The sequence below is a fragment of the Leptodactylus fuscus genome, chromosome 5 (assembly GCF_031893055.1).
Source record: "Leptodactylus fuscus isolate aLepFus1 chromosome 5, aLepFus1.hap2, whole genome shotgun sequence".
Taxonomy (NCBI): domain Eukaryota; kingdom Metazoa; phylum Chordata; class Amphibia; order Anura; family Leptodactylidae; genus Leptodactylus; species Leptodactylus fuscus.
The window spans coordinates 7,282,707-7,296,330 of record NC_134269.1 but is presented as its reverse complement, the minus strand read 5'-3'; the positions used below and the strand labels follow the sequence as shown (position 1 = coordinate 7,296,330).

The 13,624-nt window shown below is 43.3% G+C and overlaps 2 protein-coding genes across 2 annotated transcripts; both read left to right on the top strand.

Annotated features, from left to right (window-relative positions):
- On the top strand, positions 1–951 carry LOC142204347 (olfactory receptor 10A7-like). Its single transcript, XM_075275659.1, has one exon. It carries the CDS (start codon positions 1–3, stop codon positions 949–951), a length of 951 nt encoding a protein of 316 aa, XP_075131760.1.
- A 7,227-nt stretch (positions 952–8,178) lies between these two features.
- On the top strand, positions 8,179–9,126 carry LOC142202493 (olfactory receptor 11A1-like). Its single transcript, XM_075272627.1, has one exon. It carries the CDS (start codon positions 8,179–8,181, stop codon positions 9,124–9,126), a length of 948 nt encoding a protein of 315 aa, XP_075128728.1.
- The last annotated feature ends 4,498 nt before the right edge of the window (positions 9,127–13,624 follow it).

Genomic DNA, 13,624 nt, shown 5'->3' with positions numbered 1-13,624 from the left:
ATGATGTGTGAGGAGAACCAGACACAAGTCACTCAGATACGTCTTCTTGGATTCCGAGGTCTACAAAAATATAAAACTCTTCTCTTCATTGTGTTCCTCTTGACTTACATATTTATACTGGCCGGAAACCTTCTCATCATCCTATTAGTGTCCACTATTGACCACCTGAAGACCCCAATGTGCTACTTTCTGAAGCATTTATCCACCGCTGATGTCTTTCTAACCACCAGTGTTGTCCCCGTGATGTTGGACATTATATATGTCATGGAGGGCATTTTACCCTTTTGGGGTTGTATGATGCAGATGTTTTTGTTCGGTATATTTGGATTTGTTCAATGTTTCCTCATTGCCGTCATGTCCTACGATCGATATTTGGCCATTTGCCATCCATTACGTTACTCTTCACTGATGGCTCCAGATGTTTGCCTCCATCTTGTTGTTGGGTCGTGGGTTTTGGTCAGTCTGTTATCGTCCAGTGAGTTCTTTGTTCTTATCCAGTTTAACTACTGTGGCTTGGATTCCATCGACCACTTCTTCTGTGACTCTGGTCCGATACTGGAATTAACCACTTCAGATATTTCCATTTTAATGTCGATAGACTTTGCGGTTTCAATATTTGGGATATTTTTACCATTTGCTTTCATCATTGTGACCTACTGTTGTATTTTCTTCACCATCCTTAAAATTTCTTCGGCTTCTGGTAAAAGAAAAGCCTTCTCCACTTGTAGCTCCCACCTGACCACTGTCTGCGCATATTATGGGACCCTAGCCACAGTTTACTTAGGCCAGGCTCATGAGGGCTCATCCAGTATCAACAAGTACCGATCCCTGTTGTACCTAATAGTGACACCAACGATGAATCCCATTATCTACAGCCTGAGGAACAACGAGATGAAGAGAGCTATACAGAAAATAGTCAGTCAGATCTATCAAAATGGATGGAAAAAATAAAAAAATGTCATCCAATGGTATCAGAGTATGATAGATGACTCCATTATAACATTGACTACTTGGCCAAAGTATGTCAACGCTCTTCTAATTATTGCAATCAATTAGAGCTGCTGTTATGGTTTTTATTAAAGTTTCTAGTGAAGAGTAATAATACATTATATGAAGACATTATATATTGTTGGTTACAATTTTGTATCAATAGTTTGTTGACACTCCTTTCCTATTCCAACATGACTATGCCCATGTGACAAAGTAAGCTCCATAAAGACATGGGATGAAGAGTTTTTTGCAAAGAACTTCAAACGATTGGACAAAGCCCCGAAATCACCCCCCTGTGAAGACTTTTGGGAATATCTGGATGTAGAGAGAATCCTCTTCCAACAACAAGGTCTGAATTCACAACCGTGATTCTAATTCTGATAGGATAAGATAAAAAATCTAATAGGAAGCCCAAAAGAGAGGCGCAACTCCAGATGATCGGACTTAATTTTAGAATCTGCAACAAACTCAGTACAGGTAGGACACGGTCCATGTACTTTCTATAGTGAACCTTGTAGGGCGGCCATGAAGGCAGAAGTATCACCATGCTGTCCAAAAACGTCTCCAACTTGACGTCTGCTCAATACAGCTGGATGTGAAAATGCAAGAAATCGCTGGAAATGTCATTACAGTTAATCTCTACCAAAGTCCATATTAATATTACCTACATTTGATATCATGAACTATATTGCGGTAGGAGCTATAATCTTTGGAAATTTTAGGTTATGGCAATGAAATTCAAAAACAGTTTCTTATATACTGTAACACCAAATCCTGTAGTTTTATATATACTATATATATATATATATATATATATATATATATATTGACATATTACCTGCAATCTATGGGTCATTAAGATTCCAAGAATTCCAAATTTATTGTTTTATTTATGCTTTAACCTTTTTATAAAATCCAAAGGCTAAGTTCACACAGATTTTTTTTGGTCAGGATTTTGAGGCCGTATCCGCCTCAAAACCCTGAACAAAAAGACTTTCCTCATTAGGAGCCACACGGTGGCTGAGTGGTTAGCACTGCAGCCTTGCAGTGCTGGAGTCCTGGTGTTCAAATCCTGCCAAGGGCAAAAAAAACATCTGCAAGGAGTTTGTATGTTCTCCCCGTGTTTGCATGGATTTCCATCCCATATTCCAAAAAAAGACATACTGATAGGGAAAAATGTACATTGTGAGCTCTATGTGGGGCTCACAATCTACATTTAAAAAAGAAAAAAAAAAAGACTTTCCTCATTGAAATCAATGGGAACTGGTCAGTTCCTTTTTCCGGGAGCCGTTTGTTCTGGCTACCGTAAAAAGAAGTGACTTGCTCAATTGTTTAGTTGGATTCACCTCGCGACATCCACCTGAGGACACTCCCTCCTCTCAAATAGGTCCATTCATTTGGGCCTAATCCGGAGCAGAGTGAGCGACTGGCATTCAGTTGCGGCTACTTGTATTTTGGATTGGAACCTGAGGTGGCTTCCATCTCAGGTTCCAGATCAAAAGACCCCATGTGAACTTACCCTTATACAGACAGCAGCCAATATCTGGCATTAGCTATGTGACCAGTTACTCGTGGTCACAGTGAAGGAAGGTTAGTAGATGTGACTTGGTGTATTTGTCGCTAATCACAGAATAGGAAGAACTATATATTGTGCTTACTGGCAGTGCTAGTCCAGTGACCGGCGGCTTTCCCGTAGATATAATGTTAAGAGAAAGTCCGCAGAGGAAAACTCTGTGAACTTCCTCTTAAAAGTTAGGTGTAGCAGCATCAGCAGTACAGTATGGAGAATAATGATGTGACAGACCAGGCCACAGGAGATGATCTCTGGCTGTTTAGGTGTAGCAGCATCAGCAGTACAGTATGGAGAATAATGATGTGACAGACCAGGCCACAGGAGATGGTCTCTGGCTGTTTAGGTGTAGCAGCATCAGCAGGACAGTAAATGGAACAAGATACAAGGAAATTGTGGCAAATCTCTTCAGAGGCATCAGCTGGAGGTCTTTGGATAACCTCATGGATAACCAATTATTTTTGACAACAGTAAATTTTTCACACTTGTGGACAGTTTGGTGTTATAATACCACCACCAATTCTGAACACTAACACAGTAACATTACACATGAGGCTATAAAGTTAGACTCCTTTGGCAAACTAAGCCAGATCCTTCAACTGATCTAATCTATTGGCTCAGTACTCCAATGGTCGCAAAGTTGTCTGCTGGAATAGAGGAGCGCTCTAGGTACAGAATTACCTACTTATGCAGCTTGTGAGTGACATGTTGTGGGTCTGGTTGAAGCTGAAAAGTGAAAAAATTCTGTTCATCATGTTTCAGGTACTGCTTTTACTGCTGTTACTACTTTCCTTCAGGTACATATAGCTCTAGCACTGGTAGAAATGAATTAGATGGACAAGACACAGGCAGAGACCTCTTAGCCAAGCTGGGTATACAGCCTGTTCTAACAATATTCCAATTTTGCCTCTCTTTAAGGGAAAGGGAATAATTCCCTCATTTTATCCTCATAGAAATGGTCTAACAGCAAAGCAATCCAATCTCCACTATGTAAGAAATTAAGCATACAGCCTTAACCCTCGTTCACAATAGCATTTGGATTCCGTCTGGGAAATTCCGCCTGAGGACCCCCCCCCCCCCCCCCAAACAGAATACCAAATGCAAGTGCAAGCAATGGTGCAGTAAATGCACACGGATCCCCATAGACTATAATGGGGTCTGTGTATTTGCCTCCAGATCTCCGCAGGGATCGTGCGGACAGGTAAGTAGTTCCCAATCTAATTTCCTGTCCACATATTTCATGCGAGCAGTGAGCGGCCCAAGTATAGTCTATGGGGTCTGTGTGCTTTTACTGCACAGTGCTTGCAGTTGCATTTGTATTCCGTTCTGGGGGTCCTCATGCGAACTCCCCCGGACAGAATCCAAAAACTGATGTGAACGAGGGCTTACATACTTGCAAGTTAGTTTACAGACCAATTGTCCTGCTATGGTAGATCTTCTTGGACAGCATATATATCATTATCATCATTAGAGAGGAGGGAAGTTTTGGAAAATTCAATTCGGCTCCTTCTCCAGATTTCATAAAAACATTTGATTCTTTCCGAATTGATACACAGGGAATAACATTAAAACCAGCTATTTCCTGACTGCAGACAGCCTGTATAGTGGTGTAGAACACTGGGCCTTGCTGTAAAACACATGGGGAGTCTGCTGTGGTAGTGAAACAATATAGTGAGTCAGTATGACATGCACATGATAGGCTTCGCTTTTAGAACCGCTGCACATCTCACTTGTTTGGCCACAGTGGCAGAGTGTGGAGGCTGCAGCAACCTTATGAGGCCATACAGTGACCTAGTGGTAGAGTGTGGAGGTTGCATTAGCCTTGTTGAGTCCGTAAAGTGACCCAGAGACAGAGTGAGGTGGTGGCAGTAGCGTGAGGACCCACTGGCAAAGTGACAATGTGACAGAAGCCTTATAAAGCCATACAGTGACCCACTGGGAGACCGTGGAGGTTGAAGCAGCCTTATGACCCAGTGGTGAATATGGAGGCTGTAGGAGCCTTATGAGGCCATAAAGTGACCCAGTGGCAGAGTGTGGAGGCTGAAGCAGCCTTATGAGGCCCTACAGTGACCCAGTGACAGAGTAGGGTGGTGGCAGTAGCGTGAGGAGCCCATACAGTGACCCAGTTGCAGACTATGGAGATTTCAGCAGCCTTATGAAGCCATACAGTGTCCCGATTGCAAAGTGTGGAGATTGCAGTAGCCTTATGAGGCCATACAGTAACCCAGTAGACGAATATGTAGATTGCAGCAGTGTGAAGAGGCCATACAGTGTCAGTGGCAGAGCCTTATGAGCCCATACAGTAACCCAATGACAGAGTGTGGAGGTTGCAGCAGCATGAGAAGGCCATACAGTGAACCAGTGACATACTGTGGAGGTTGCAGTAGCCTTATGAGGCCATAAAAGGATCCAGTGGCATAATGTGGAAGTGGCAGAAGCCTTAGGAGGCCATACAATGACACAATGGCAGACTGCTTAGATTGCAGCAGCCTGATGAGGCCATACAGTCACCCAGTGGCAGAGTGTGGGGGCTGAAGCAGCCTTATGAGGCCATACAGTGACTTAGTGACAGAGTAGAGTGGTGACAGTAGCATGAGGAAGCCATACAGTGACCCAATGGCAGAGTATGGAGGTTCCAGCAACCTTATGAGGCCATACAGTGACCCAGTGACAGAATGCGGTGGTGGCAGTAGCGTGAGGAGTCCATACAGAGACCCAGTTGCAGAGTATGGAGATTGCCCCAGCCTTATGAGGCCATAGAGTGTCCTGTTGGTAGAGTGTGGAGGTGTCAGCCGCCTTAGAAGGCCATACAATGACACAATGGCAGACTGTGGAGATTTCAGCAACCTTATGAGGCCATACAGTGACCCAGTGGCAGAGTGTGGAGGTGGCAGCAGTATGAGTAGGCTACAGAGTAGCAAGTTGATATAATGTGGAGGTATCAACAGCCTTAGGAGGCCAGACAGTGACCTAGTGGAAGAGTGTGGAGGTTCCAGCAGCCTTATGATGCCATGCAGGGACCCAATGACAGAGTGCGGTGGTGGCAATAGTGTGAGGAGTCCATACAGTGACCCAGTTTCAGAGTATGGAGATTACAGCAGCCTTATGAGGCCATAGAGTGTTCCGTTGGCAGAGTGTGGAGATTGTAGCAGCCTTATGAGGCCATATAGTTACCCATTGGCAGAGTGTGGAGGTGGCAGCAGCGTGAATAGGCTACAGATTGGCAATTTGCTATAATGTGGAGGTAGCAACAGTCTTAGAGGGCCATACAGTGACTGAGGGAAAGGTTTCAGCAACATGAGAAGGCTTTAAAGTGACCCAGTGGCAGATTGAAGAGGTGGCAGCAGCGTGAAGAGCACATAAAGTCACCCAATGGAAGAAAACGGAGGTAGCAGGAGCTTGAGTAGACCACAGAGTGGTAAGTTGATGAAATGTGGAGGCAGCAACCTTAGGATGCCATACAGTGACCCAGTAGCAGAGTGTAGAGATTGCAGCAGCCTTATGAGGCCATACAGTGACCCAGTGACAGAGTGTGGTGAGGCAGCATGGATCATTTAATCTGCAGCATCAGGCATTGGTGGGTGGAAATCCTGGCTGATCCATGCCTGATTCATCTTAACAAAGGTGAGTCTCTCCAAAATTTGGGTGGACAGGCAAGTTCTCCTTGGTTAACTATGGCCCCTGCTGCATTAATCACCTACTCTGATGCCACTCTACTGGCCTGGCAGGACAGCTTTTCCAGGGCAAACTCAGCCAGTTGTGACCACAAATCCAGTTTGGCTGCCCAGAAGACCAGGGTGCACTCTGAGTATGCCACCACCTGCTGGTTCAAGTTCTGTTTTGTGTCTAGCTATTGATCAGCAGCTTCTTCACTATGCAGGTAAAGAAAGCTGCACATCAGTGACTCTGGGATCAGGCTACTGCTGATGGAGCTCATACTGTTCCTGCCACCCCAACTCTCTCCCACAGCTGCCATGCCAGTACAAGTGAAGCGCTCAGGGCTCCCCTGGATGAATAAGTGAAAGGATGGACGATGGCGCAGATAAGCAGCGACCAATTTAGTATATAGCATGTCTCTGTAGTAGTTTAGTTTGTCCTCTCTCTCAGCGGGTGCTTAAAATGCCCCCATTTTTCCAGGTAGTGATGGATTAACATGTGGAGTGCCAATAGTCATCCGAATTGTGATCAGCTACATCATCATCCAATAATGTCTGCAGGCCACTGATGTCCTCCTCAACAGTCTCTAAGCCAGGAGCCTTACTGCTCGCAGCAGCAGCTCCCATGCCACTCTTCTCATCGCTACTATAGGAGGAAGCAGCAGATGTCTCCTCCAAATCTTGGCTGGGAACTAGGCGCTGACTGTCCTGTAGTAGGTCATCCTCACAGTATAGTGGATCTGAGCCCACAGCCTAGAGTAATTCTCTAGCTGAGGGAACATAAAAGGACAGGCAGGCTGAAGACACTTGAGGGCACAGGGCCTTCTCCTGGGCCATGCCAACTAAAGGTTGTGTCTGATTAGCCCACCGACTCTTGTCTGGGGGTGGTTGATGTGACTTGGGATGAAGTGGATGACCAGTCTTCAATTGTTGAGTCACTGGTCAGGCTTCTGAACATGATCCCTGCTTCCATTGTCACTGAAAGAGTAAGTCCTCACTTAGCAATGTAAACACAAAAATAAGAAAGTCATTGATTTGGAAGGCGGGGAAGGAAAATAGGAAGAAAAAAAAAAGAAAATTTGGTGGCACTGCTCGTTCCCAAACTTGATGCTCAATGCTTCCTGGTTAGAAAAATCAACCAATAGAAGTATGGACCTTCATTATTGTCCTGCCACTGTGTAAGGTGGCGCTCAATGTCTAAAAATAGATATTGCATATAAGGCTTGAGAAAGCACTTTTGAAAGTGCAAAATGGCTGTTGCCTCATTGCCTGTTTTCATTGCTCTCTCATAAGAGTTGCTTTTAATGCATCTAAATAAAGGACTGTGTTTTAGAAGAAATCTGCCCCGTGGTGACTGCTCCTCCTTTTTTCTACTTTTTTGCTATAAAAAAAAATGAAAAAAGTCACCGAACATTAACGTACAAACTACCCTGTGTCATTAAAGGGTTAAACAATAGAATAGACTTCTCATCTTACACCCCTGAACTTCAGATATATTGAATCAAAATGAAATGTACAAATGTCTCATCTGTATTATTTATTGTTACATCTTTCATCACATTTTGCATATAGAATATTCGGCCATAAGAAGAATCTCCCAAGACACAAAGTAACGATTATATCAATTACTGTATCCTCCAGTCTCCTCTGTTGTATTCATCCTCCTGAGTCTGGTTATTATGTTGGGATCTCAGTAGATTCTCCTTCCTTACCTGACACTATAAAGGTCTCAATATCTGGGACATCTCACTATTTACATGAAAGGATACAGCAATGCTTTCATATCCGATATGGCTGATAATACCCCCGACCTCTTGTCAGACTCCTCTAAGGGAACCATTAGTACACAGGATTTACTCTACTACCCAATGTTACTTATACGCGATACATTTTGGGTCTTTTCAGATACTTATTTGCTTAAAGTATTTCAATTTGTAGGAGGAAACTTCATCTATATATCTGATGTGTGAGGAGAATCAGACACAAGTCACTCAGATACGTCTTCTTGGATTCCGAGGTCTACACAAATACAAACCTCTTCTATTCATCGTGTTCCTCTTGACTTACATATTTATACTGGCCGGAAACCTTCTCATCATCCTATTAGTGACCACTATTGACCACCTGAAGACCCCAATGTTCTACTTTCTGAAACATTTATCCATCGCCGACTTCTTGATAACCACCACCATTGTCCCGGTGATGTTGGACATGATATTTGTTGAGGAGGGTATTTTACCCTTTTGGGGCTGTATGATACAGTTGTATTTCTTTGGTATATTTGGATTTATTCAATGTTTGCTCATTGCCGTCATGTCTTATGATCGATATTTGGCCATTTGCCATCCATTACGTTATTCTTCACTGATGGGTCCAGATCTTTGTCTCCTGCTTGTTGTTTTGTCATGGCTTTTAGTCATTGGGTTAATATCAAGTGAGTTTATTGTTCTCATCCAATTTGACTTCTGTGGCTTGAACCACATTGACCAGTTCTTCTGTGACTTTGGTCCCATTGTGGAATTGGCTACGTCAGATATTTCTAATTTAATGTTGATAGACTTTGTTTATTCCATGTTTGGGATATTTTTACCATTTGTTTTTATCATTACGACCTATTTTTGTATTCTCTTCACCATCCTTAAAATTTCTTCAGCTTTAGGTAAAAGAAAATCCTTCTCTACTTGTAGCTCCCACCTGATCACAGTGTGTTTCTATTATGGAACCATAATGACAGTATACGTAGCTCGATCTGATGACACCACTTCCGTTGGTGCCAAATACAAATCCCTGTTGTACACAGTAGTGACCCCATTGATGAATCCCATTATCTACAGCCTGAGGAACAACAAGATCAGGATGGCTACGCAGAAATTGATCAGTCACATCTATCAAAATGGATGGAAAAGATGAAACCTGTCTAATTATTATATGGGGATGAGGTTTGGACCAGAGTTTTTCGTAAAGTAAATTAAGAAAATTAAGACAATTTAAACAATTGTTGCTTCCAATGTTGTAGCAATAGATTATTGAATATCCTTATCCAGTATAACTATATCCGTGTGCACAGAATGAAGACCTTACCCCCAATGAACACATTTGGAATTGACTTATTTGCAGGATACAAGCCACACCTACTTGACTAATATCAGAATTTGACTTCACAACATTGACTTCAATGGGATCTGAGCTCTAGTACTGGCTCCTGAGCACTATATAGGACATGGACTCAATTGTTCCCGGCTCTGTGCACTGTGTAGTCCACAGACAAGACTCACCTCCAGATTATGAATTAACTGTTGTGTTCAGTGTTGCAGAGTTTTCCTCATTGTGTCAGCACCGCCTGTGAGATGTGTCCAGTAATTATAATCTTTGTATGTATTTGTAATTTTATTCCATCTCTTTATTTTTAATGCACTGCATTATTTTGTTGCGTATTAAATCTAAAATTTAATAGGATTGTCTTTTGGCTCTAACGTTCCCCCAATATTACTAGCTGTGATACCCAGTTTGTGTGCTATTTGTTCATAGTGTGGATATTCTGGTGTCTCATCATACTGTAAATTGATGGCAGCTTTATGTAGATGCCTGAGTGTACAAGGACACTTCACTCCTGTGTAGCCTGGTGTGACAGGTAAGCGGGAAGGGAGTTTGGGAGTGGAGGTCCCTTTTATGACTGCATCTAGGGTCAAATGTGTATGTGGGTGACAGAGGTGTAATGGTACCCCACAGAGTCGGTATACAGTGAGTGAATATATCTTGATATGAACCCCATTCTCTTCAAGTAGAGATCTCAACATTAAAAGGGTTTTCTGGGCAAAAAAATCTCTTTTTTTTTAGAAATGGTCTCTTAGTGCTGTTAATGGGTTAATAATTGCACCTAAATGTATTTAGCCATGTTTTGAGTGATTTCTGATTCTCTCTGGGATCTCCTGGCATCCTCTACATTTGTTTACATGGTGTAGCTTCCTGTTCTGTTATCCTAAAACTACCATGATTCCTTGCACTTCACTCAGGGCTTACTCACACTACCTCTCACTCCCTCCCTCCCTCCCTCTTTCACTCCCACTCCCAGTCTCCCTAGCTAGCCAGTCAATTACTTTCCCAACTAGCTAACTCAGCCCACTTCCCAACCCCATCATACTTCTCTGTATTCCTCTCCAAATTTTCTGGACATGGGAGATCACTTCCTTGTGTGGGACTAGCTTCTTCTTCATTTGACATCTGCCGACACCCAAGCAATAGAGCAGGCATAGAAAACGCCAAGAAGAGGAGGAAGGAAGGAAGAGATGTTCCATGTCTAGAAGATCTAGACAGTAAGACGAGTAAGTATAATGGGGTGGGGGTGATGTTTTAGTATTGGCGATGTTCCGTTTTCAGAAACACGAAAATGGAATATCACCGCCCTGGGGATCTTGGTAAATATGTATATTTTGTAAAGTAAGTTAGAATTCAGGAGGGTGTTTAGCTTAATGTAGAAAGATCATTTTATCCTGGACAACCCCTTAAAACAAGGGTGGGCAATTAATTTTCCCATGGGGCCACATGAGAAATTGCAACGGTTCTAGAGGGCAATGCGCTCCGTGGCAAATTCAGCTCCACCCAATTCTACGCTAACTCAGCCTATTCTCAATCATCTTTCCATGTGCTCCCACAAAATATGATCCTCCAAGGTTTCCCTCCAAATGCCCCACAGTATTAAGTCCCTCTCCTGATGCCCCAGTATAAACTAGCAGAAACTAGAGGGGACATTAAACTGGGGCAGCTGGAGGGGGACATTAAACAGTGTGGGTAGTTGGAGGCAGATATGTCCCCCTCCAGCTACCCCATGGCTTAATATCATCCTCCAGCTGCCCCAGTTTAATGTTACCCTCCATCTACCCCTAGATTAATGCCCCCCTCCATGTGCATTCAGTTTAACTGCCCCCCTACGTCTGCCCCTAGTTCCCCCCTCTTGCTCACACATGCTGTCTCTTCTCTCTTCTTTATCATCCAGCAGCCTCCATTGTTGGCAGCTTGCAGAAAGCACACAGTCCCATGTGGCTCTGCCCACTAACGAGTCATAGCCTATCCTGGTGATAGGCTGTGATGACATCACCCCAGGTCCTTGAACAAACTTCCAAAAGCTATGCGTGCCAGACAGAAGCAGTCAGAGGGCCGGATGTGGCCCGCGGGCCGTACATTGCCCAGGTCTGCCTTAAGTAGTTGAAAGATGGAGGAGGCTCATTCTATACAACATAGCTCCCCTGCATTGGCATCACAGAATGACGGTGTGTTTCTGGGGAATCCAGAGGCCTAACAATGGCAATGTACCATGTAAGTGACAAAAATATCACTGGTGTGGGGCTAATACATGTTGTTAAAAAAAGGTTACCCATAAAAACTACTGCTCAATCTACAAAAAACTAGCCCTGATGACTGGGTAAGAAATAGGCAATGGATCTTTGAGTGAGGTGGCACAAAGATTTTTATAGTGTCTACATTGTCTAAAATTGGAAAAACATAAACACTTCTATAATAATACTCATCAAGAAAATAGAGTGATCATGTGATCTGTTCTGCACAGTAAATGTTGATTAAAAAATAAAATATAATGTAAAAAAATTTATTAACCATACCATTTTTTTTTATATAAAGTTCTGCAATTCATGTTTTCAATTGTAGTTTTTACAGTAAAAAGTATGGCATTAAGTCCTAGAATGCGTATGGGCGAAAGGCTCGATATGACTATTTTTATATGACTACAATGCCGAGTGATAATATTTTACAGATGTAGCAGAGTCAAGGTGTTATACAGGCAGAATGCTTTCACTTGTAGCTCACTCCACTGGTGCCCGTACATTCAAATGAGTTTTTGCCACACAGCAATTCATATGAATAGCCGGCAGCTCCCGACTCCTACTGCCTGGACTGGTCAGTGTGATTGGGTTATTCAAGGTCACATTGAAAGTCACTATGCACTAGCTTCATTTTCTGGTGCACATGAACTTCCAGATGTGCCATAGTGAATCATTTTGGTGTCTTTCCGATTCTGTAGGATCTTTGGCACTAAGATGAACTTCCTTAGACTTTGTTGAGAATTCTTATTTGTGTTTTTTAATAATATAATGAAATAGAGTTGTGTGTAGGAGGGTTATTTCCATACAATAAATCTTGAGCCTTTTCAAATACTTTATTACTGTTAGGATAGCAGATGCAATTCTGAGCCAGTACTAGATACCCTGATCAGAATGGTAAATACATCGCTGTGTGTCCAACATTCCCTGGGCCGCCCCAACTCCAACCCTACAGTAGTATTCACCATAGCCCAAGATGGTGGGTATGGACTTGATGGCACTGCTGGGCAGAGAGGTACCGGTCCGGAAACACCAGAAACACAGCACACCACAAATCACAGTACAACCAGACACTGACAATTCTTACCAGCAGATGTTTAGGGTAGCGGTGCAAGTTCAAGGAAGTAGAAGTCAGCAGCAGATGGCAGCAGAGAGTCAGGCATAGATGTACAGTCCAGGTCGTCAACAAGAGGGCAGCACAGTACAGTGAAAAATCCAAAGGAAAGGTCATTACCCGGGGTAATATTGGATATTTTAGTGTTAGCCTCTTTAGTGACTAAAATTAAGCTCTTCCTTAGTAATGGACATTGTCAATCACACAGCAGGTGTTAGGATTGGGTCCCGCAGGGTTCTCTCTCAGTGCACAGCGCCACCTGCGGGTCAATCTAACTCTTGCCCTCGGCCTCGGGTAGTGAGGTGTCTGGAGTGTAACTTCAGCTTTCAGCCTACTGAGCATGCTCAGACATTTTGGAGCCGCTCAGAGGCTAAGTCCCATTTTGCCCATACTGAGTATGATTGGTGACATCATAGCCACCGCCCCGTTGGGTGGGGACTAGCCTTTATATGGTGTGAGCTGACGCCCGCCTGGTGCTCACGCTTTGACTAAGTACCTTAAGACAGTAGGTTAGGGCCAGGTTCCAGTTAATGGTAGGAGCAATCTCTAGGATCTAGGTAGGATTCCTTGGCCCTGCCAGTGGGAATCAGTAGCCTATTTAACTGTCTACTCACTTTGTAGCTCTTCGCTGTTGCAGAGCATGTTCTGTTGCTGACCTGGGGTGATGCTTAACCCTTTGCAGCCTTGCTATTTCCACTGTACTGTGCACCTGTCCAGTGAGGTTAACTGGCAGGGTGTTGTTGCAGCTTGTTCACATTGTGTACCGCGCCACATGACTGCCAGTGCAGTTTGACTGGTAGCACACTGTTCAGACTTAAAGCTGCCCATCTGTGCCTGTGGACCTCGCTTCAGTGTCTGCAGACTATATATATATATATATACAGAACCGTAACAGCAGGCAGTAATAAGGTGGTAATAAATTACTTAAAAAATACAAAAACATTAAAAAATTATGTAAATA

Excerpts from the sequence above, each read along its gene's own strand:
- LOC142202493 (XM_075272627.1), top strand. The coding sequence starts at position 8,179 with ATGTGTGAGGAGAATCAGACACAAGTCACTCAGATACGTCTTCTTGGA.
- LOC142204347 (XM_075275659.1), top strand. The coding sequence starts at position 1 with ATGATGTGTGAGGAGAACCAGACACAAGTCACTCAGATACGTCTTCTT.